The following is a 25,305-nucleotide window of genomic DNA, read 5'->3' on the forward strand; positions in this document are numbered from 1 at the left end:
ACCATGAAAACTGAGTTCCAGATTGTGGTTGATCAACACTTATTGGACCTTCTTCGTCTACCATTTCCGACCATTTTTGGAGCTGCACTTTATTTACGTGGTGTTCTTCATACACGCACGCCTCATTTGTGGGCTCTTCAACCACGTTTTGGATTGAAATTTGTTGATTTGTCGATTCTACATATTGTTTTCTTTCAGACTCGGGTTCAGCGTCTACTTTTTTCAATTTTTTTTCTTTCTTGGATTTAGATTTCTTTGTAACCTTCTCACACACTTCTGATGAATAAAGTTCTGGCTCAGTAGTATTTTTCTGAATTTTTTCAACGTTTAACTTCTCTCCATCTATGAAGCTCATTGTGTGTTTTACTACATCAGCATACGACGAATTCAATTCCCACACATTGGCTGGATTATCGTGAACCTTTTCAGGCTCTGCGACATATGGTTCATGTACAACTGAAGGTTCACTGACTGTTTCAGTTGTTGTCGTAAATGCAGCAATAGTTTTGGAATCTTCTGTAATCGAGGATTTGGTGACTCCCTCTGGCTCGAGAGATTCGACGATTCCTTCCACAAATGTATCGATGGTCTTTTCAGGCACAGATTCTTTAACTATTGGTTCTTCTTCCTCATCCGAGAATACCATTGGTTCATCCAGAACATCCATCCAGGAGCTGCTCGATTCATCAACCGGCAAACCAGCGTATGCTAGTTTCTTAGGCTCCTCAGGCTTCTTTTCAGCTTCAAGTGTCTTTGGTTCTTCTGGAATTACAGATTCGCTTACGGTTTCGGTCACTGTTGTTGTCGTGATTGTTACGGTTGTCTTGGAATCTTCAGTAACTGAGCTCTCGGTGGTTGCCTCTGATGCGACATTTTGCTCCACAACTGTCTCGCTAGGCTTATCAGGGACAGATTCTTTAACTACTGGTTCTTCTTCCTCATCCGAGAATACCATTGGTTCATCCAGAACATCCATCCAGGAGCTGCTCGATTCATCAACCGGTAAACCAGCGTATGCTAGTTTCTTAGGCTCCTCAGGCTTCTTTTCAGCATCAAGTGTCTTTGGTTCTTCTGGAATTACAGATTCGCTTACGGTTTCGGTCACTGTTGCTGTCGTGATTGTTACAGTTGTCTTGGAATCTTCAGTAACTGAGCTCTCGGTGGTTGCCTCTGATGCGACATTTTGCTCCACAACTGTCTCGCTAGGCTTATCAGGGACAGATTCTTTAACTACTGGTTCTTCTTCCTCATCCGAGAATACCATTGGTTCATCCAGAACATCCATCCAGGAGCTGCTCGATTCATCAACCGGCAAACCAGCGTATGCTAGTTTCTTAGGCTCCTCAGGCTTCTTTTCAGCATCAAGTGCCTTTGGCTCTTCTGGAATTACAGATTCGCTTACGGTTTCGGTCACTGTTGTTGTCGTGATTGTTACAGTTGTCTTGGAATCTTCAGTAACTGAGCTCTCGGTGGTTGCCTCTGAGGCGACATTTTGCTCCACAACTGTCTCGCTAAGCTTTTCAGGAACAGATTCTTTAACAACTGGTTCTTCTTCCTCATCCGAGAATACCATTGGTTCATCCAGAACATCCATCCAGGAGCTGCTCGATTCATCAACCGGCAAACCAGCGTATGCTGGTTTCTTAGGATCCTCAAACTTCTTTTCAGATTCAAGGGTTTTTGGTTCTTCTGGAATTACAGATTCGCTTACGGTTTCAGTCACTGTCGTTGTCGTGATTGTTACAGTTGTCTTGGAATCTTCAGTTACTGACGACTCGGTGGCTGCGACATTTTGTTCCACAACTGTCTCGCTAAGCTTTTCAGGGACAGATTCTTTAACAACTGGTTCTTCTTCCTCATCCGAGAATACCATTGGTTCATCCAGAACATCCATCCAAGAGCTGCTCGATTCATCAACCGGCAAACCAGCGTATGCTGGTTTCTTTGGCTCCTCGGACTTCTTTTCAGGTTCAAGTGACTTTGGCTCTTCTGGAATTACAGACTCGCTGACTGTTTCGGTCACTGTTGTTGTCGTGATTGTTACAGTTGTCCTGGAATCTTCAGTAACTGGGGAATCGGGGACAGCCTCTGATGCAACAATATTTTCTTCAACAACTGTCTCGCTAAGCTTTTCAGGGACAGATTCTTTAACTACTGGTTCTTCTTCCTCATCCGAGAATACCATTGGTTCATCCAGAACATCCATCCAGGAGCTGCTCGATTCATCAACCGGCAAACCAGCGTATGCTGGTTTCTTAGGCTCCTCGGGCTTCTTTTCAGGTTCAAGTGCCTTTGGTTCTTCTGGAATTACAGATTCGCTAACTGTTTCGGTTACTGTTGTCGTGATTGTTACAGTTGTCTTGGAATCTTCTGATACTGAGGACTCAGTGACTGTCTCTGGCTCTGGAGACTCGACATTTGTTTCGTGAACAGCTGACTCGGTAACCTTCTCAGGAGCAGGGTTCTTCATAACTTCTTCTTCTTCATCTGAGAATACCATTGGTTCATCCAAAACATCCATCCAGGAGCTGCTCGACTCATCAACCGGCAAACCAGCGTATGCTGGTTTCTTAGGCTCCTCAGGTTTCTTTTCAGGTTCAAGTGCTTTTGGTTCTTCTAGAATTACAGACTCGCTGATTCTTTCGGTCACTGTTGTCGTGATTGTTACAGTTGTATTGGAATCTTCTGTAATTGAAGACTCGGTGGCTGTCTTTGAAACATTTTCTTCCAAAATTTTGTCAGTTAGTTTTTCGGGCTGAGGTTCTTCTTCATCTGAGAATACCATTTGATCATCCAAAACATCCATCCAGGAGTTGCTGGATTCATCAACCGGTAAGCCAGCATAAGCTGGTTTCTTAGGTTCTTCGGACTTTTCCACGGCTTCGACTCCCTTAGGCTCGTCCACAAGAGCAGATTCACTGATACTTTTAGTCACAGTAGTGGTGATAGTAGTCACACGTACTTCTGGCGTTTCAGGCTCTGCTGGTTCTGTCTCTTCTATGTGTTTCTTTCCGGTTTCAACTGCCGTTGGCTGGTCGGCCTCAAACGTCTCTTTTACTACATCTTCCGGTTGTGCTATAATGACAGACTCGCCAACTATTTCAGTTACAACATCGTTCTTGGTTACAGATTCATTGTTCTTTGTAGTTTCCGTTACAGTAGTTACATCAGATTTCATTTCTTGAATGGTTTCGATAATCTTATTAATGTTTGCTTCGTCACCATTTTCCGCAAGGAGAGGAATCTCAACTTCATCTTCAATTATTTCTTTCCATGATTTGTTTTCAACTACAAAATCATCGCCCTCATCATCACTCATTTCTGCCCAAGACTTGTGGAATTTCCTTTCGGGTTCTTCCGCAATTATTGATGCTTCGATTACTGGAGATTCATTTACAAGAATCTTTTTCTGCACATCAACTACCTTCGGCACCAACCGTTCAGATTCTAAAAAGTCAGTAGTTTGCTGAGTTACAATTGTTGACCAGGAGGAGCTCATAGTTTCCTTTCTCTTTTCGATGCGATCTGTTTTGATTGTTTGTTTAATGGGTTCTGCTTTCTTTTGCTTGATTACCTTCTTTTCCTTTGGTGGCAAGTCTGACATGGCATCAATTTGACTGGCAATTTTGGCCCAAGTTACCACCCCGTCATCACGAGTTGCAGACGAAGACGACACAATAACATCGCTATCTTCGGATGGGGAAGATACTTCAGTTGGTAACGTCTTTTCAGGGTTAGCCTCAGGATATTTCTTATCTTCTGTATCAGAATGAAGTTCTTTCTTTGTAACTTTGACAGTTTTGCGTTCTTTCCGAGGCTTTGGTTCTGGTTTTGGTTCAACTGTTGGAACAGATAGAGGCTTCTTTCTGGACGCGATATCATCGACCCAGTCACCTGGCTTCTTTACTAACGAAGCCCAAGAGAAGACATTACTATTGGTCTCAACTTGAGGTTCAGGAATTGGTTTCAGGACTTCACTTTCCACAGTAGTTTCTTGCTTAATGATTGTTACCGGTGTACTTTCCTCTTTATCTGTAGCTCGTTGCTTTTTAGTATCAACGCGATCGGCCTTCTTCTGTTGACGAGTCTTCTTAGGCTTCTCCAGTTCTTTCCTTTCAATTTCCACTTTGTCAGATGAAGAACTAATTGCCGACTTGATATGAGTTACAGTTGTGTCGACCCACTCTCCAGGCCTCTTTACGAGCGATGCCCATGAAAATGCAGTGCTTTCGGGTTGGTTTTCATTCACTGGTTGAACTACCGCCTCGGCCACATCTACTGATTGTTCTTTTCGCGTTTCTACTTCTTCATGTTTTTCATCTTCAGAAGCCGTTGAGACAGGTTCCTCAAATTGCTTCTTTGATTTCTTTGCTTTCTTTGTTTTTGTAGATTTCCGTTCCTCCTTTAGTTCTTTTTTGGGTTTCTTTTCTTCTACTTTAGTAGGAGCAGACTGAGTTTCCTTTTTGATTACTGTTGTATCCGACCATTCACCAGGCCTTTTAACAAGGGCTGACCAACTAAATTCAGGAACAGTAGGAACTTCTCGTTCGTCAGAAGATGGTTCTTTTGAGCTTTCTGTTGTGGGCTTCGACTTTTCAGTACTGGAATCTTCTTCGACAAATTGCTTGGTTTTTTGCTTTTCTTGTTTTGGCTTACTTTTCTGATTCTTTGGTTTTTCGGCCTTGGGCAATTTTTCAACAGCAATGGGCTTTTGTTGTTCTGAAATTGATTTTTCTTCAACGTCGGTAGCCAACCCTGAACTAAATAGGACATCTGCATAGGACTTGCCATCGCGGTTGTTTTCCCATACACTTGGCTCGACGGATTCATCAACATCTAAAGTAAATGAAGGGGGTTCCGCTGGAGCAATTGCACTTTCTTGAGGATCCTCCTCTGGTTTCTTCTGTCGTTTGGCTGGCTTAATTTTCTTTTGTTTCTTTTGAACTGTGATTGTTTGATCTACTCTATTTCGTGGAATGAATTCATTGTAGACTCTCTCATTGGCAAGGAATGTATTTGTTTGGTCAGCAAACACATGTCTTAGATATGAAGGAGTAAATTCTGGAGCATCTGCAGACAATGTGGATGTAAACGCAACACTTCCAGAGTTTGGTGCCGTTTCCTCCAAAACACTAGACCAAGTATCAATTGGACCTTCAAGTGATAAACCAGAGTAAGCCGGTGGGTTTTCAATAACTTGAGCTTCTGTCGATGTATTGACCGTTACGGTTGTTGTTGTTGACGTTTTCGAGTCGTCTGTAATCGGTTCTTCAGTGATAACCTCAGGTTCGATAGGAATTACAGGCTCGCTTACTGTTTCGGTTACTGTTGTTGTCGTGATTGTTACGGTTGTCTTGGAATTTTCTGATACGGAGGACTCAGTGACTGTCTCTGGCTTTGGAGATTCGAAATCCTTTTCGTAAACAGCTGTCTCGGTAACCTTCTCAGGAGCAGGGCTCTTCACAACTTCTTCTTCATCTGAGAATACCATTGGTTCATTCAAAACATCCATCCAGGAGCTGCTCGATTCATCAACCGGCAAACCAGCGTATGCTGGTTTCTTAGGCTCCTCGGGTTTCTTTTCAGGTTCAAGTGCCTTTGGTTCTTCTGGAATTGCAGACTCGCTGACTGTTTCGGTCACTGTTGTTGTCGTGATTGTTACAGTTGTCTTGGAATCTTCAGTAACTGAGGACTCGGTGGTTGCCTCTGATGCGACATTTTGCTCCACAACTGTCTCGCTAAGCTTTTCAGGGACAGATTCTTTAACTACTGGTTCTTCCTCCTCATCCGAGAATACCATTGGTTCATCCAGAACATCCATCCAGGAGCTGCTCGATTCATCAACCGGCAAACCAGCGTATGCTGGTTTCTTAGGCTCCTCGGGCTTCTTTTCAGGTTCAAGTGCCTTTGGTTCTTCTGGAATTGCAGACTCGCTGACTGTTTCGGTCACTGTTGTTGTCGTGATTGTTACAGTTGTCTTGGAATCTTCAGTAACTGAGGACTCGGTGGCTGTCTCTGATGCGACATTTTCTACCACAACTGTCTCGCTAAGCTTTTCAGGGACAGATTCTTTAACTACTGGTTCTTCCTCCTCATCCGAGAATACCATTGGTTCATCCAGAACATCCATCCAGGAGCTGCTCGATTCATCAACCGGCAAACCAGCGTATGCTGGTTTCTTAGGCTCCTCGGGCTTCTTTTCAGGTTCAAGTGCCTTTGGTTCTTCTGGAATTGCAGACTCGCTGACTGTTTCGGTCACTGTTGTTGTCGTGATTGTTACAGTTGTCTTGGAATCTTCAGTAACTGAGGACTCGGTGGCTACCTCTGATGCAACAACATTTTCTTCCACAACTGTCTCGCTAAGCTTTTCAGGGACAGATTCTTTAACTACTGGTTCTTCCTCCTCATCCGAGAATACCATTGGTTCATCCAGAACATCCATCCAGGAGCTGCTCGATTCATCAACCGGCAAACCAGCGTATGCTGGTTTCTTAGGCTCCTCGGGCTTCTTTTCAGGTTCAAGTGCCTTTGGTTCTTCTGGAATTGCAGACTCGCTGACTGTTTCGGTCACTGTTGTTGTCGTGATTGTTACAGTTGTCTTGGAATCTTCAGTAACTGAGGACTCGGTGGCTGTCTCTGATGCGACATTTTCTACCACAACTGTCTCGCTAAGCTTTTCAGGGACAGATTCTTTAACTACTGGTTCTTCTTCCTCATCCGAGAATACCATTGGTTCATCCAGAACATCCATCCAGGAGCTGCTCGATTCATCAACCGGCAAACCAGCGTATGCTGGTTTCTTTAACTCCTCGGGCTTCTTTTCAGGTTCAAGTGCCTTTGGTTCTTCTGGAATTGCAGACTCGCTGACTGTTTCGGTCACTGTTGTTGTCGTGATTGTTAAAGTTGTCTTGGAATCTTCAGTTACTGAGGACTCGGTGGCTGCGACATTTTGTTCCACAACTGTCTCGCTAAGCTTTTCAGGGACAGATTCTTTAACTACTGGTTCTTCCTCCTCATCCGAGAATACCATTGGTTCATCCAGAACATCCATCCAGGAGCTGCTCGATTCATCAACCGGCAAACCAGCGTATGCTGGTTTCTTTGGCTCCTCGGACTTCTTTTCAGGTTCAAGTGACTTTGGCTCTTCTGGAATTACAGATTCGCTAACTGTTTCGGTTTCTGTTGTTGTCGTGATTGTTACAGTTGCCTTGGAATCTTCTGATATGGAGGACTTAGTAAGTGTATCTGGCTTTGGAGATTCGACATCCTTTTCATGAACAACTGTTTCGGTTACCTTCTCAGGAGCAGGTTTCTTCACAACTTCTTCTTCTTCATCTGAGAATACCATTGGTTCATCCAAAACCTCCATCCAGGAGCTGCTCGATTCATCAACCGGCAAACCAGCGTATGCTGGTTTCTTAGGCTCCTCAGCTTGAAGTGCCTTTGGTTCTTTTGGAATTACAGACTCGCTGACTGTTTCGGTCACTGTTGTTTTCGTGATTGTTACAGTTGTCCTGGAATCTTTAGTATCTGGGAAATCTGGGACTGCCTCTGATGCGACATTTTCTTCCACAACTGTCTCGCTAAGCTTTTCAGGGACAGATTCTTTAACTACTGGTTCTTCTTGTTTATTTAGCTCCTCGGAATTCTTTTCAGGTTCAAGTGCCTTTGGTTCTTCTGGAATTACAGCCTCACTAATTGTTTCGGTCACTGTTGTTGACGTGATTTTTACGGTTGTCTTGGAATCTTTTGTAACTGAAGAGTCGGTGACTGTTTCTGTGTCATTAGTTTCCTTTTCGGGTTCGACTGCAGTTGCAGTTGTAGTTATGGTCGTAGTAGTTATGTTGCTTGAATTTTCAATCGTCTGGGTTTCCTGGACGGGCTGAATTTCAGTTTTCGCCTTTGTTGCCTGATAATAGCTCTCTGCTGAACTCAATGATAGTATATCGTACTTTGGTACCTCAAATATTTTATCTAATGTGGGTGATACCTTTGCATGTTCGGAGATGGTGGTAGATATTGTCTGAATTTCGTCTGAAGGACTCTTTATTGTTGAATCGACAGAACTTTCAACCTCAACTTGTGCATTTTCGGTGGATTCGGAATTAATTACGTGATAGTTACCCTCAGCTGTGGTGAATACGCGAATGTCATATTTGGGAATTTCGTAAATCTTTTCAGCAATCTCTAAGATTTCTACGTTCGAGTTATCAACCGAGGTCGTTGGAACAACAGGTTCAACCGAACTTACAATCGGTTCAACCTTAACAAGAGTTGGCTCGTGTGATTCATTTGTCTTAGATTTGATTATGTGATAAAGACCCTCGGCAATATTAAAATGAGATAAATTGTATTTAGGAACTTCATAGATTCTTTCATATGGGATAATATTTTGAATATTAGTAGAAATTAAAGTGCTTACCGTGTTAGCCACAAATGCTTCAGCAATTAATGCGCTTGGTTTGGCAGGAACAATTTGTTTAGCGGTATTAGTAGGATCTGGGAAGTTCTGTTTTTCACACGGAATATCTAATTGCGTTTCTTTTAGACTTTCAATAGAGGAAGGAATATCTGGCGTTTCTTGCATTTTTTCGTGATAGAGTGTATCAGCTTTGGCATGCTCGATTGTATTTGCTTTGGAAATCAAACTCACATCTTGCAAAAGATTTTGAGCTAAATGGACTGGTTTATCATTGGATGAGGTAGTAATATTAATTAAAGATTGTTTTTCATCTACTACAGGTATAGCAATTATTTCATTACCTTTGCTTTCTGCAACAAGGATCTGGGATTCCTGCTTAATGAATTCTTCGGGAATTGCGGGACGCTTCTTCTTATCTTTCTTGGACAGTTTCTTTTGAATGTCTTCGAAAAGCTTTTGCTCTTCTGGACTCAAATCGGTGGGGGGCTCACTATCCTTTGCACCTACAATTGTTTTGTCAACCTGTTCTACGGAAACCTTAGTCTCTTTGTCTTTCTGTGCTACCTTCAAAGACGATTCCTCACTAGAGGTGACAAGAGTATCAGTAGAGGTAACAGAAATGCTGGGATTAACGGGCTCTACAATATCTGAGGCGACAGACTCTACAACCTCCACTAAGGAAGATGTATTCGATTCGGCAGTTCTTTGCAGTGACTCAATATTCTCAGTGACAGTCTCAGTCACACGGAGACTAACCTCCGGAAAATCGAGATGCATTTTCACGATTGGAGTCTTCAACTTCTCCTCATGAGTAATGAGCGAAATTTTCTGAACTGTACCTGGTGGATAGGCTCCGTCAATGCCTTCTCCCACGAAAAGAACATTTGTGCCATCTTCGGTTTCGAAGCTACGTCGTTGTGTGGTCGTAAGTATCGTATTTTTGGTAGTTGTCGTAGTAGTGGCAATAGTGTCTGTTTCGTTTGTAGCGCCATTCGTTGAACTATGTGTTGTTTTCTCAGAGTATAATGTAGTAGGTGGTAGTTCTGTTGTCTCAATGCCTATAACTTTAACACCGGATTTGCTTGCAGTGTCCCTAACACCTAGCTCAATATTGACACCAACATTTTCGAATTTCTGTTCGCTGCTTGAAGTGACAACAGGGGATGTTGTACTTGATACTATCACTGGACTAACTGGTCTTTGATCGGGCATTTCAATACTAGATGTAACAACAACATCACTTGGTGTGTCACTTTCCGTAAGAACTATACGTCCGTCATTTGTAATTCTCTTGGTTATTCGCATTGTACGAATTGTTGTTGTCTTTATGATGGCACCATCTATTTGACTAGATGTGGTTGACGCTTCACTTGGTATTTCCGAAATCGTCGGAGATCCTTCCCGAACGGTGATTGGTTCACTAATTGTGCTGCTCTCCTCGGTTGTTGTCTCGCCCTCTTCATTTAACTTCTTTACAATCTTTGTGGTTCGCACAGTTGTTGTTTTTGTTACACCACCAGCATCCTCAGTTATTGGAGCCTCAACTTCAAGGGGCTCAGCAGGTTGTTCGCTTTCCATTTCCGGAGTTGATACCACTTCAGACACTGCCTCACTATCAACATTCTGTGAGATTTTCTTAACAATCTTCGTTGTCCTGACGATTGTAGTCTTGACCACATCATTGCCAGCATTCTCATAGAAAGGCTCTGTTGGCAAGACGTCTTGTTTTGGTTCCTCAACAAGTGGAGCAACTACCTTATCGGTTTGGACTGCCTGAATTTCAGGTGTTTCCTGAGGCAAAATCTTTTGTTTTGGTTCCGCAACAAGTGGAGCAACCAGCTTCTCGGTTGTGGCAACTAGCTCTTTGGTTGGGATTGTCTGAATTTCAGGTGTTTCTTTTTTCTCTTTGGAAAGAGGAGCTTCCTTCTGTTTCTTTGATTTCCGTGGCTTCTTATCGGGTACTGGTACGATATTCTGTTGTTCGGAAGTAATGAAATCCAGCGTAGATGTTTTAATATCTACACTTTCCGTTGGAATAGGGGGTTGTTCGACAGTTTGCTCCGCCCCAAAAACAATTTGTTCAGAAACAGGCGCGTCCACAGATTCGGTTAAAATTGTTTTATTTACAGCCTTAGTGGTGCGCGTGGTTATAGTCTTTGTGATACCCTCACTGTTTGATTCAGTGGTCACAGATTCTGCTACAATTGGTGCATCGTGGATGATTGATTCAACAATGGGCTCAGTCAAGCTGCTCGTTTCGCTGACATTTTCACTGTCATTGGCAATTTTCTTAACGATTCGAGTCGTGCGCACTGTTGTGGTCTTTAACAGAGAACCATTTTCGCTTTGTACAGTCGTTGGAGATTCGGGAATAACTTCCACTTCACTTGCACTCTCTGTTAGAACTTCCTTGTCAGCTTCATTTTTAGTATTTTTAATTGTGCGAATTGTTGTTGTCTTAGTTGTCTTAACAACACCCTCGTCACTGATTTCACGACTATTCATCTCAGATTTCTCTACCTTAGGTGATTCGACAGTTTTTTCGAGGATTTCAAACGAATCCAATGAGGGTACATCGGAATGTGTTGAAGTCGACATTTCTTGGCCATCTTGCTGGTTGATTTTCTTTACGATCTTTGTGGTTCGTATCACGGTCGTCTTAACGAGACTACCATCATCACTGTTAGCAGACGTCTCCGTGGACTGTGGTTGATTTTTATCAATGGAAATTGCACTTGTTGTATTCAGGGGCTCTGTGGTTTCTAGTGGTACTTGTGGCTCTGTTATTTCGGCTACATTTTGCATAATAGGACTTTCTGGTTTTGTTATGGCATCATTATTATTTGGATTAACTTCTTCACTCTCAGATTTGATCTGCTTCTTTTTCTTATCCTTACGGCTTGGTTTGTGTGGTTTCTGCTCTGACTCAGCCGCAATAAAATCAACAGTTTCCTTCACTATAGAACTAGTCTCTGACTTATTTTTGTCCTTACGTGATGGCTTCTGTGGCTCAGTTAACTTTTCAGCCTTATCTACAATCTCCTCAATGGCACTTTCAGCAGCATCACGAATTTGTTCCTGTGACACACTCGATTGTGTTTCAACACTGACGTTTGTCGATGTGAGAACTGTTGTCGGAAGTAGGGTGACATCACGTTCCACTTCGGGCTCATCCTCAAAGACCTCTTCCACCACTTCTTCACCATTTGCGGTTATTCGTTTCAGAATGCGTTTTGTCTTGGTGATTGTGGTCTTTGTAATGGATCCACCTTGAACCACAGTTGTATCCTGCGTTGCAGAAAGTCCAGGCAGTGAAACAGGAGTTGAAGTTGTCGATTCAATTGCAGGAAGCTCATAATGCTCCACCGAAATATTCTCCTCTGGCAAATCGTCAATGACATCTTCTTCGACGATCTCCTCTTTGCCATCGACAATACGCTTTACAATACGCTTAGTAATATGTTTGGTTATAGTTCTGGTTGTTATGGTAGTAGTACCACTCTCCGTTGAAATCGTGTTAGTGGAAGTGGTAATCACAGGGTCACTTTCTATAAAAGTCTCATTTGTTTCGGTTGTGGCAATCGTTGATATTGGCTCAGTTACCAGAATAATGGAAGACACCTCTGGCTCTACAAATTCTGTGATCTGCCTATTGGTAGCAATCTCATTCACGGGATCACTATCAATTGACTCAACGATTTCAACTCCATTTGTTGCCGTCTCTGTTGACTGTTGTTCCACTTCAACTGTCTCCTGAACCATTTCGCGTTTCTTATCCTTCTTTGATATACCTATGCTCTTAGGTTTCTCTTCTTTCTCAATAGTTGATTCCACAATTTTCTTTTCGATAACTGGTTCCTCAATGGGCACAATATTAATTTGTTCTACAATCTGAAGAGATGGCTCAACTGTATTCTGGAAAATCGTCGTAGTTTCCACTGAAGTTGTAGTTTGGTTTTTGTCCTCCTTTGTTGGAGCTGATGCCAAGTCTGGTTCAGCAACTGGTAGAGGCGATGCTTCAGCAACTGGTACAGGAGCTAGTTCAATAACAGGTTCAATAACCTCGACTGCTGTTGCTATTTCTTTTGTGGTAGTCGTAGTTTCTCCAACAGTAGTGGACTTTTTCTTGTCTTTTCTAGAAGGAGCTGAAATAGGAGCTTGAAGGAGAACTTGTTCAGGAGTAGATTCAATCACCACTTCAGCAGGTGCCACAATATCTTTCGTGAGTGTCGTTGTTTCCACAACAGTCGTAGTCTTTTTGTCTTTCTCGGAAGCCGGTGAAACAGATAATGGAACAGGAGTCAACTCAGGAGTTGGCTCAACCGCAACTTCAACCTGTTCAATAACCTCAGCTGGTTTAGCAATATGTTCTGTAATAGCCGTGGTTTCCACAACAGTTGTAGTCTTCTTCTTATCTCTTTTAGAAGGTGCTGGAGCAGGCGTTGGTTCTGAGGTTGATTTAACAAGAGCTTCAACTTTTCCAGCGACCTCAATTGACTTTACAATGTCGTTTGTGGTTGTAGTGGTTTCTACAATTGTTGTGGACTTCTTTTTGCTCTTCTTTGATTGATTGGGAACAGGACTTGGTTCAGAAATCGGTTCCTTAACTACGGAAACAGTTTCTAGTTGTTCAACAACCTCCACAACTGGCTCAACATGTTTTGTGGTAGTAGTTATTGTTTCAACCACATTTTTGGACTTCTTCTTATCTTTCTTCGATGCTGTTGTAGTTGGTTCAACGGTTGGCTCTACAACTGGCAAAATTTCTGTCTTTTGAATGATCTCGACAACTGGCTCAACTATTTTTTCCTTTGGTGTGTGCTTCTTTCTATCTTTTTTGTTCAGTCCAGAGGAAGTCACTGCTGTTGTTTCCGGTGTAATAGAAATTTCCGTTTTGACAACTTCAACAGTTGGCGTAGTCACAGTCTTTGTAATTGTTTTCGTTGTGGTTTCAACCACCCTTTCGATTGAACTCAACTCTGGTTCTGTGGATGATTCAATTAACTGTTCCGCTGGCTTTTTACTTTTTTTTAGACTTGCGGCTCTTAGGCTCCGGGTGTCTTTGAGGCTCCTCGACCTGGATAACCTCAGAAGGTACATCTTCCACAATAATTGTGCGCTCAACATGAGCACCATTTGTTTCGGGAGATTTATGTTTACGGTTCGTTTTTGTCTCCTTTCTGGTGCTGACCTTGATTGGCAATGGTTCCGGTTGTGGCTCATGGCGTTGTCGTTTTGGCCTGGAAATCTTTTCAGTAGCAACATCAAGAGACTTTTCTGGACGTTTTGCTTGTTGTTGACTCTTTATGGTGGTAATTGTGGTGTGTTTAGTGGTTGTTGCATGATCAGCATTGCGAATTTGCGGCAAAGGGGCAGCTATACGTACTGGGATCTGTTGTTGTTGCTGTTGACTGGATGGCTGGAAAACTGGATGTTGTGCTCGATGTAATTGACCAAAAAAGCACTTCTGCATACGTGCTGCCAGCACTTGTATCTTGGCTTTGTTGTTGCTTTTGCTGATTCTGATTGGGCTCTTGCACTTTAGGACGTACTACTAGAACAGTCTCTTGGGCTGCTACGATTTCCGGCGTCGTCGGTGCTATCACAGTTGGCTCTGTCTGTTGCGAGTGAATCGTTTCCTCCACAAATCGCGTTGTCGTCACTGTCGTGTGACTTTGCGATTGCGGTGCTTGTTGTAGTTGATGATCAAATTGTAGTTGAGGCTGAGGTTGTTGCTGAGGCTGTGCTACTTCAATGGGTATGGTCTCAATAGCATCTACATCAAATTGACCAAAAGTTATATCAGGACGTGGCTCATTCATTTCAAATTCCTGTGGTTCTACAGGACGCAACATCTGCACGTGCTCCTCAATGTAAACCTGCTCAGGTTCCTGATGTTGTGTAACAACAGTAGGTTGTATCTGTTGTGTGCTTGTAGTTAGAGGTTCGGTACTCTGTTGCACCATGGATGCCAGTGTGGTGACCACACGATCAAGCACACTATTACCTGTTGTCGATGAGCCCGTTAGGTTGATATCTGTGCGATATGGCTCAAGTATATATGAGTGTTCCACAATTTCTGGTTGATAAACAGCAACCTCTGGATTAAGCTTTGATTGAGTTGGTTGTTGTTCCTGCTGTTGATATTCCTGTGTGTATTCTGTTTGTTGAGTGTAATACACCTGCGATGGATAGTTCTCCATGGGCGGATAGTAACCAGCCAACACTTGATAACCTGTGGTTGCTGCTGGTGGCACAGCCACCGGCTGATACTGTATTGGATACTGCATCTGCATAATAGGATCATAGTAATTCGGCTGTTGCTGCTGCTGTTGTTGCAGCTGTTGATCGCTGCTTGGTTCGGTGGAGACATAGCCCCACTGGCCGCTATCAGCCACATTCTCATACATGGTCTGGTAGAGCTGTGGATCTGGCTGTAAATACGTTGCCGTTATCTCCTCGGCTGTCATGGGTACTTCATAGCTAGAAAGCTGCTGTTGCTGTTTCTGCTCCTGTTGCTGAACATAGCTCAAATCGGGCTCGACTTGACTAACAAATTGCTGGACAGGTTGAGGCTTTGTTTGTGACACATAGCTGGCATCTATTACATCCTGTATGGTCAGATCCACATGAGGCTGAGCCTGACCTGCTGCTGCTTGTCTGGCCAACTCTTCGGCTTGCAAACGCTCCAATTCAAGACCACGCAACACCTCTGCATAGGAGGTTGAACCGGGTACCCAAATCGGGCTACGAGAACGTGCACGCTCTTCCTGTGGCACGTAGAGTTGCTGTTGATGTTGTTGTTGATGCTGTTGTTGTTGCTGTTGTTGTTGCTCCACATGCGGCTCACGTCGACGTCTGGGAGAACGCCCACGACGTTCAGCACGCGGCGCTTGCAATTTCTTACCCGCATATGATGAATGGTGTTGCTCGCTTTCGATAAACTGAAGGTTGGTATTGCTAGTAGGAACTTGTTGATCTGCTGTAATAGTTGTGGTTACAATTTGAATTGGATCAGTGGTTTCCTCATAGTCAGAGGTCACATGGATGCTGCTGGATGGTGTAACATGTTGAGGTTGCTTCCTTTCATAGACCACAGTGGGTAAATGAGTGCTCGATTCAGATGTTTCTGATTCATCCTCAAATGTGCGTGTTGTTCTTGTCGTTGTTGTGGTGGTTGTAGTAATAAAGGTTTGTTCTTGATTTACGTTCGATTGTTGTTGTTGTTGCCTTGTCGTTATTGTCGTGGTCGTGTCGCGTTTTTCTTGTCTTGGTTGTGTCGATGTTGTTGCTATTGTCGCCATTGTCGTTGCCGATTCATTACCGCTTACCGGACTCGCATGTCCTGATAACACTTCAGCATAGGTTAGACCTACTGCCGTTGGCTTCATAAGCAACGAGACAGTTGATGAAGTGGTTACCACTGAATGTGGATCCAGAGCATAGGATTGGGCGGCGGTTGCGTCATACGTTTGCTGCATGCCATCGATTGATTGTCGCATTGCCTAATGCGTTCATATGGAGAGTAACGGGCGGGCAGGCGAGCGAGAGTGCACGTAATAGAGAGAGAGAGATTGGGGGAGATTTGCCAAAAAGAACGTTAGCTTTCATTTTCGATTGGAAAATTCAAGGGCCTAACCAAGCTACCTGACAACTTGCTAAAATGGAGGCTACAAGTAATACTCTTCAGGGTTTTTCATTTTAAAAATATATATTTAATAGTTAATTCTTCATTTTTTTGTAGATTTTTTTTCTTAAGCATTTGGGTCATGTAATATTAATATATGTAGTATAATAAGGGGCCTGACGCTGGGTTTAGTCGCTGCCCCAGCTAACATTGGGAGACTGTTTGAAGTGGCAGCAGACTGACAACCAAACGACGGTGGCTGCTCTGCATTTCTTTGGTTTGATCTAGTCTAGATATATAGGTATATATATAATAGTTATTTTCTTATAAGTACTGTGTTGTAGTGCCATATAGCTGTGCGGCGCGGCATCTAAAATCTCTAGATCTAGATCTCTAGCTTAGCATCGTCCGGCGTACCGCGATGTATTAACAATTTGATGCGCTCATTACGTGCGGTTATTTTCGAATGCAAATTTTTGACACGTTCACGACATGCCTATTATCGATATTTTTATATTTTTTTTAAGTGAGGGTTGTAGGACAGAGACAGAGACAGAGAGAGAGAGTATATATATTGTTTATGCGTTTGGTGCATTTTGTTGAGAATTATTTAAATGTTTCGGCGTGAGCATTTTATATAGAGAAGAAATACAAAAAAGTCAGCATAGTAATCATATATGATCCATTTTTATATGAAATGCAGCGAGCATAATAATGCCATAATAGATCAAGCAACCATATACCAGGTTTTTGTGTGTTGAAGAAGTACGCAATACCCATGTGTGTGTGTGTGTATGTGTTGATTCAATGGAATGCATGTGTGTTATGGGAGTTATGGCAATAGTTAAATAGTTGGTAGAGGCATGGATTTGAAGTTAGTCACGTGTTTTAGTTTCAATTTAGCACAAGAGGCAAGCGAGCAAAAGCCCAAGAATCCAGTTAAAAGTTAAATAATTATTTCAAATATTAGTAAAATGTAATTAATGTTTTCGTGTGAGGAAATTGTTTATAATTATTTAAATATTTCGTAAAGCGCAACGACACCAGATTTTTGTTTGTTTGTTTTTTTTACGTAGAGAAAAGATAAAAAGATAAAATACAAAATGTCAAAAATAAAATACATAAGTCAAATTAAAACCGTAACCATTACTTGTAACTAAAAGATAATTGAGAGCGATATAACGCTTAATAAGAGAATTAGATTGAGAGAGAGAAAGAGAGGTAGCTGTGACGTTGAGCGGATCTTTGAGTGAAATTTGTAAATGTCTGCCCGGCCATAAAAGCTAACTAATTAAAGTAAAAAACAAAACGACTAAAATCATAAATGAATAATGTCTAAGCGAAAGCTGTGATGATACATAATGTGGATGTCAAGTGATTGTGATTTGTGGTGATCTTCTTTTATGTTGAACGTGAGCCGCCAATTTGTAATTATGCTTCGACTGTAATTATGTGTGTGTTTGTGTTCTCGGCAAGATAAAATAAGATAAGTTCTCATAGCAAGAGTTGCCCCAACTACTACTGGGAATCCAAAAATCAAATTTCTTTACTGATACAACAAAAAAATCATATTGAAAAATTGTTATTAATTTTGGACTTTGTTAAAGTTGCCACTTACCGCCAACATTGCAATTCGCAATGTAAACTTAAAACGAATTTTTAATTTTAAATCTAACTATATATATGTATTGTATATTAAAATAATGCCCTGCTGATATACATAATACAAATGTGTATATATTGAGAAGAATTTTTTTTTGTTTGGTGTGAAATAGTTGAAAACGTTTATTCTGGCAATGCCTAAAATAGCTCGCTGAATAATGAACTGGAGAAAGAATTTATTTGATTGTTTCTACACATATTGAATGGGCTACCCCCGGCAACAAGAACTTATGTGAATTCTCTTGCTTATATTTATATATATAGTTTCTTTTATTTTTTTTTATTTTTTGTTAATGATTTGGCACGTGACAATGAATTGGTATTTCTGTTTTTGTATTTTACAGACACAACAAATGTATGGCAGAGACATAACAATGATGGGCATATTAAATGAAATGAGAGGCAAGTCGGTTTGTTTTTCGAGCTGCACGGTATGACATGAGAATTGGCAAAATAAAATTAATAGATGGAAAAAATAAGAAACCAATAAGCACAAAGATGAACGTTGATGAACTGAAATGTAATGTATTGCAGTGTGTGTAGTTATATGTTTTAATGAAATGAAAATGGCATAAATCGAATTCGAAAATAATAAAAACGTAAGAGAGAATTTGACGAGATTTAACAATATGCGCACTTGATTAACAAAATAAAGCAAAACAAAATAAATAATTGAAATGAAAAACAAAAAGAAAAAACTATAATTTATTCGAAATTTACTTTACGCAGCCACCGTGCAACTTTGTTTCGGACCTATCCGCACTTTTTTTTTATTCTTGCAGAACGTTCTTTTAATAATTAAGGTATTATTTAATTCATTTGTTCTATATATTTGGTTACTTGAGGGTTAATAACTTTTGTAGTTTTTATTTTGGGCCAACAAACTGGTTGTTCTGTCAACTGTTGTATAGCATTAAATTAAAGATTCGTTCAATATAGCATGAGAATGATGTAGGGTAATCTATAAAATATATCACAAGGGGCTTGTTTTTTCTTTTGAGATCTCAGCTTAGCTTACAGTTGCTGTTATTTACGATCTACTAAATAGATATATTTGTGTAATTAAGAGATACGAGATATAATGAGATCCTAGACTTTGGTCCTTTTGTTTCAATTCTTCTAGCTAACTGCTAATCAGGGAATTGTTCTACACATAAACTTGAGAGAAACTGATTTTGATAACAAGAAAGTGGTACGTACCTGTTGCTCGGCTAATGCGCGCTCACGATCGTGTGGCAAGTACGTAGGCGCCATAACGAGGCGCAGTTGCTGCTCCTCCTGTATGATACGCTGGCGAAGCGTTTGCATTTGTTGTTGATACACATCGATTTGGGACAACGTTTGCTCGAGGCTCTGCGATTTGGTCTTAACCACATCGCCAAGTCCATCGAGCAATCGCACCAAATCGTCAACGTTCTCGCTAAGGCGTGGATCGCCACCCATGCCATTGCGGAAGTGTACCTGAGGGATAGCAAAAGAAAAGTGGCGCATGGAAAAGCGTTTCTCCATTAGCTATAAGCATCCGCATACTTACCTCTAATTTTTCAATCGACAATCTTAGTTTGGTTTTTTGCACATTAATATCGGCCAGAGTCTTTTCACAATAGCCCAGTTGATCGCGCAGGGGTTTCTTCAACTGTGGTGAGGAGTCCAATGTCTGTTTGGTCTTTTCATGCCATTGTCGTATATCCTTGATCTTGCGTTCGCATTGATCCCACTCCTCGCAGGCTTCCTGCAGCAGTGAGTTCTGCAATGGGATTCACAAAGTATAAAGAATTGGAAAGAGAATTAATAGTAATTGTATATGCTCGATAATGCTGTAGTTTACCCTCTCCAGTAGCACCGCTTCCACGGATATCTTCGCATCCTCAGCCTGCTGCAGCTTGTCCTTGAGATCGCCCACAGTTGTCACTTGACCAATGTGTTCCAGTTCCTTGTCCATTTCGCTCAAATGCTTCACAATCGGTTTAATACTTTTCACAGCCGTCGCATAATCATTCAGCTTATTGCGTGCCTCGGGCAACGTGCGCAGCTCAATCGTTTGATCGATGAAAGTACGCTTCTCGGCCACCCAAGACATCACAATTTGATACAGATTCATGAAACGTGTCCATGCATCCAAACTATCGCCCACAGCCTGTTTCTTCTCGTCCAACCAACCGCGCACCTGGGCCAATTGAGCGGCCAACTGATCGATTGTTGTCTGCACCAGCGTCTTCTCCTCGCTGTTGCGACTATTCTCAATGATCAGCTGTCCGTTGGTCTTGACCAGCGTAAAGCGTTCGTAAATGGTGCCGATTTCATGATTGATACGCTGCAGCAGCTCCTTCATCTGTGTCGGCTCCAAGGTGCGCTCTTGCACCTGAACCTCGGCCTGCATAAGCCAGCGCTGAATCTCATCGACACCGGCAAGATATTCGGTGCGAACGGTCTTGGCGCGCTTGAAATCCTTCTCTTTGGTCTCCATGGCTACCTGCACGCGTTCCGCTAACAGTTCGAGTGCGGTAAACTCTTGGGCAATATCGCTGGGCAATAGATTCTGTTTGGTTTGATAGTGCGTTTGCGTTTGTGCGACAAGCGCGCGACTTTCTTCGGCTGCCTGTTTCACCTGGCTGTTGATTGTGATGAGTGCTTGTTCCGTTTGGGCAATGTGTTCGTCGTAGACGTGTACGGATTGCAATTGATCGTGCAGTGCGTTCAACTTGTCCTGCAGCTGCGAGATGCGGCGGAACACTTGTTCGATCTCCTCGAGATCCTTGCTAACTTGTTGGTCCTTATCGCGTAATGTATCGTTCAATCTGTGAAATATATAATTGAGAGCAAAAAGAAAAGAAATATTGCCCGGGGCGTATTAGTCAATGACGTATCTCGGCACAAGTAAAATATATGCCTATATAATATGTAAACAGTGCGTTTGTGTTTGTGAGGTTTCTATGAGAAAACCACGCGGTTGTCTTCTTTTGCTCTAGAATAGAATTCAGCTACGCGTGCTGCAACACAATTTTAATATATCTTGTATATTTAGATTATATATCGATATATATGCGATATATATTATACAAAAAGTTATTTTTTGAAGAAAGCACAAAGGCTGAAGTTTTTCAATAATTCTCTATATATCCAAATGGGCTGGCCAAAAGATGATGATGTGATCTCTGTTGCTGTGTTGGCCTCGAGGCGCTGCGAAGATTTCCGTGAAAATTGAATGCTGCCGTTTCGCTACAAGAGAGTTTTCTAAATGACTGAACGAAACGCGAAATTTTTCTTCGCCACCAGACTACAAATTTCAAATTCGAAATTCGAAAATTCAAATTTCAATATGAGGTTTCTTCTACGTGATTCTGTGAAGCACCTTGAACTGCTTTGAGAGACAGCGCGAAAGAGGAGAGACAGAGTGAAAGAGCAAACCGATTGAGAGCGTGAGCATTTTTCGAAAATTTCTTGCTTCGTTTGTTGTTGGCCTTTTACATTTTGTTCTGCTATTGCTATTATTGTTTTATTTTTATTGTTTGTTAATATTATTTATGTTGTCCGCTGCTTGGCCTGCTTCTTAACACGGCTGCGTTTATTTTTATGCTTGAATTTATAATTATATTCGGTATTTATGTTTATTTATTTGCAGTCAACGGCGAGCCGAACTGCAGCTGACGTCATCATGGCACGCTGCACATTTGAAATGATTCGAAATGATTCAATTCGCAGACGCTTGAAGACTTTTGATATTTACTTTTACACTCTCCATAGATTCGTCTTGATTCCAGTCTGTGACGCATATATGTGTATTGCTCATACGCCATGTGGGCGCTAGCAAATTGATGCCAACAAGTGTTTTAGTACTTGAGGGGCAGCAATTAAAAAATAGAAAATCAGACAAATAACTAAAGACATGTTGGAGGCAACTACAATATTTTATGAAGGACGCCGTCTGTGCGCTCTCTCGTTGAATGCCCTTTACAGCAAAAGTAACAACAACAAATAAGAACAAGATGAGGCAGAAGTAGAAGTTGAAGAACAATAACGGAAGAGCAACGTGCCATGATGAGGCCAAGTCAACACATTTGGCTGCCGGCCAATTAAGGCTGAAACACATTTTCAACAAAAGTTTTTAGCGAATTAATTGTAAAAAGAACAGCAACACAAACAAATGAACAAAAAAAAAATATACAACTAAAAAAATGGACAACGAATGTTAAAGTTCAGCGAGCACCACTGAGAAGAACTTTGCTGGGAATTAATTATGGAATTTAAAGTGTGAAAATTTCACTTAAAAACTGTCACCCCAAATTAGCTATTTAATCTCTTTTCGCAAAAAAAAAACTAAACTAAACTAATATTTTGCGTCAACAAAGAAAAAAAAAAAACAAAACAACGTTATAGAAAGCGTAAGAAAACGGCAGCAAAGAAAATCGTCAATAAAATTTGTTGTGTCTTTTGCTATTTTCAGAGTCGTTTGCCATTTTGCTAATGTACAAATTAACGTATTAAATTTAGTGCATATCTGAGATTTAAATGGCAAACTATGCGAAAAATGCGAGCGCCAATGTGAAAAGCGAAAGCAACGTCGCATACATTGACGCGTGTGTTGTTATAAATAACAATGTACTATTTATGTATCAAGTCTATCAAATAAGCCAGAGAGCTAATGTCCATAACAACAAACTGACAAGTCATAGTTTGATCAATTATTGTAATCAGACTGCTGCTCACGCTCTGTCGATAAGCAATTTGAAGATTTGTTTTTAGTCGTTGCTTCTCTTTGGCCTTTTTGTGAGGGTGACTTATTTGTTGCTGAGAAGCCGACGACGACAACGACAACGACAACGACGACGTCATCATCATTTTAAATCAGAGACACGCGCCGAATCGCAAACATTCTCAATAATAAAATCAAATAAAATAAAAGCGACAACAAGTCGAACAACACCTGACGACCTCGTTGCTGCTGCTTCTACTAAAGACCGGACCCCGGGGACCGAACTGAGACCCACCCCTTTTAGAGTCTAGAGAGAGATTGAGGCTGAATTTAGCATAGGCGACGACTTGAGCTTTATGTCGATGACTTAATCATGCCACACGGTGGAATCAACACAACGTTTACACACTTTATTTTTAAAGTGTTGTCAACATCTTATTTGTTTTTTTTTTTTTGCTTTAAACATTCACCTTTTGCTTTTGACGACGCGTTTAATATGAGTGCGTGTTAGCAATTAGCATTCGCTTCTTTCTCTTTTTCGCTTTTCTATTCTGCGCTTCAACTGCGGTTTTATTCCGCTCTTTTGTGTTTTTCTGGCCAATATACAAATTGTTAGCGACAACAGTCGCACCTCCTCCAATGGGGAGGCAGATGTGTGCTGAACAATTGTTAACTTGCTTCTTTTTTTGTGCTTAGTACTTTGCTTTAAACTTGAATTTCTTGCGAAATTCAGCAGCTTCCTCAACGTTGCGTATACGCCTGGTAATCCACAAATCGGCGTTTTCAAGTGCATCGCAAATAATCGCATGAAAATAAATAGAAATAGAAATAGAAAATTGCGTAAAGTGTGCTACTAGACAGCCAGTTATTTTCAATGTTAAATACTTTTCCGTTGCTTCTCTCTTGAGGGTCTCGTCGACGGGGGCTGCTTTTGTGTGTGTGTATTTTCTTGTTTTACTGCTTCTATTTGTCTACGATCCTCCTCTTAATTAAGATTTATATTATTTGAATTTAAAAATATGCGTCTATATATATATTTAATGCTCGGGCGGGCGTTCGCTTCTTCGTATTTAGTTTCCAGCCATCCAGTTATAAAAAACACGTCCGCTTGCAACTAACTCTAAATAAAAACTAAAATATTCTCAGCGCGAAAAAGTTGCCAAAAAGTGTGTTTCACTTTGCCTCCGTCGTTTCAGCAGCGCTGCGCTGCGCCGCGCCGCTGTCGAGGTGAAGTGAGCGCACACAAGGAGAGGCAAATGCGAGAGGTGAGGTGATCGTTAACAGCGGAACGCGAGACGGAAATAAAAGAACGAAAACTGCTACCGCAACTCACCACAGTTAGATACAACAAAACGCACACACAATCGCACACACACACATCATTAACATATTACAAAGTGTGTGCTGGGGCGAGAGTGAAAGAGAAAGGCAAGCAACAGAGCAGCAACGGTCGAAGCACTAAAAATTATTATTATTAAAAGTTTGCATATGCGCTTGGCATTGAAAATGAGGCAAACGGCAAAGCATTTGTCTTACTCATTAACCGAACAAATTCGCCGCTGACTTCAGCTGACAAATATGCCGCAAAAATCACCCAAAAAAACAAAGTCAAAATAAATCCCAATATACTATTTTTGCGAATTGCAATTGATGAGCACATTTTTTCGCACGCAACAAGCAAATGTTGCATGGTTGGAAAGTGTGTGATAAAGGCAACAACAACATTCAGTTTGCCGGTTTAGATAACGCAACAAGAAGCCGGCATATATTCACACATACACACACACATACGTGAGCAATCAATTTTACTGAGAGAGCGACAGCGACAGTTGTTAGCCTTTGAAATGGAATGGCATTGGAACAACAGCAACTCAACAGACAGCTTTAACAGCGCCCTGTTAGGCAATAACAGCAGCAGCAACTGCTTAACAGTGTGAGCGCCATTCAAGGCGAAAAATAAATTTATAATTACGCGATTACCTCATTTGGGCAAAGTTTTTGCCTTAATTGTTGTTGTTTTGGCATGCCTTGCCGCTGCCGTTGTTGTTTTCGATTGTTTTCTCTTGAATTTTTTTATGCAAAAAAAGTTGACAAACTGTCAATGCAGATGCGGAGAGCAGCTTTATAATTCGCCTTTATTTTGATTTTTTGTCGTTGTCGTTGGCTTGTTTGTGGTGCTGAAATAATTATGAAGTATTTGTGGCAAATTCGTTTGGCGCTTATCTTAATACCCTGTGCATATAGTTTTTATGTATGTGAATTTTGCCTTTACTTTTTTTTGCACATTTTTTTCGCACAATGCGAATGAAGTCAGCAGCACGATTTTTGTTTACTTTTTCAATAATTGTGTTGGCTGTTTTGTTAGGTTGTTGTTTATATTCTGTAGTCATACCGAGAGAGAGAGAGCACAACAACTTTGGGAAGCGTCAATTGAATTCAATTATATTGAACGTAACGCTATCAAGTTTGTTTCTCGAATAAATCAATCATACGCAGAGTATTCTCAAGTCGAGTATACGTATTTATATTAGGCCGCTAGCTATTTTTAAAAGTATTACGTATAATTCAGAAATAAATAAAGCTCATTGAAGTTAATTGTTATCTACATATATTATAAATAAATTATTTAATTCCTCCGAAATACATGGAATTACTTTTCAAATCCAAAAGGCTTACGCAAAACAAATTTTAAGTATTTAATTTTTTTTTTTTCGAATGCGAACCAAATGTTGATTAGATTCTTGCATGTTTGCCATACGAAAAAGTAAATCTCAAGTATAAATTGCATTTAAATTTTTGCGTCGCAGTTGAAGGAATATATGTATGCGGTGTATAGTTGGATGTATAATTGTCGATGACACAGCATTCGGGGTATTAGATCATTTTTTTTGGTTCGATGAT

At 41.2% G+C, this 25,305-nt stretch overlaps 1 protein-coding gene across 17 annotated transcripts in view; it reads right to left on the reverse strand.

The window, feature by feature from the left end:
• Positions 1-25,305, reverse strand: part of LOC132793324 (muscle-specific protein 300 kDa) — a 121,313-nt gene that overhangs the window by 32,583 nt on the left and 63,425 nt on the right. For 14 of the 17 annotated variants that reach the window (XM_060803280.1, XM_060803214.1, XM_060803205.1 and 11 more), the window contains 3 exons: positions 19,540-20,509; positions 19,246-19,458; positions 18,912-19,172 (listed from right to left, as the gene is read on the reverse strand). In XM_060803280.1, coding sequence (XP_060659263.1) covers positions 18,912-19,172; positions 19,246-19,458; positions 19,540-20,509 — 1,444 coding nt within the window. Of the gene's footprint in view, positions 1-15,990; positions 16,546-18,485; positions 18,859-18,911; positions 19,173-19,245; positions 19,459-19,539; positions 20,510-25,305 lie in introns of those variants that run through there. The other 3 variants (XM_060803290.1, XM_060803225.1, XM_060803252.1) reach the window with 3 other exon arrangements.

Source organism: Drosophila nasuta, chromosome 2L (assembly GCF_023558535.2).
Source record: "Drosophila nasuta strain 15112-1781.00 chromosome 2L, ASM2355853v1, whole genome shotgun sequence".
NCBI classification, from domain to species: domain Eukaryota; kingdom Metazoa; phylum Arthropoda; class Insecta; order Diptera; family Drosophilidae; genus Drosophila; species Drosophila nasuta.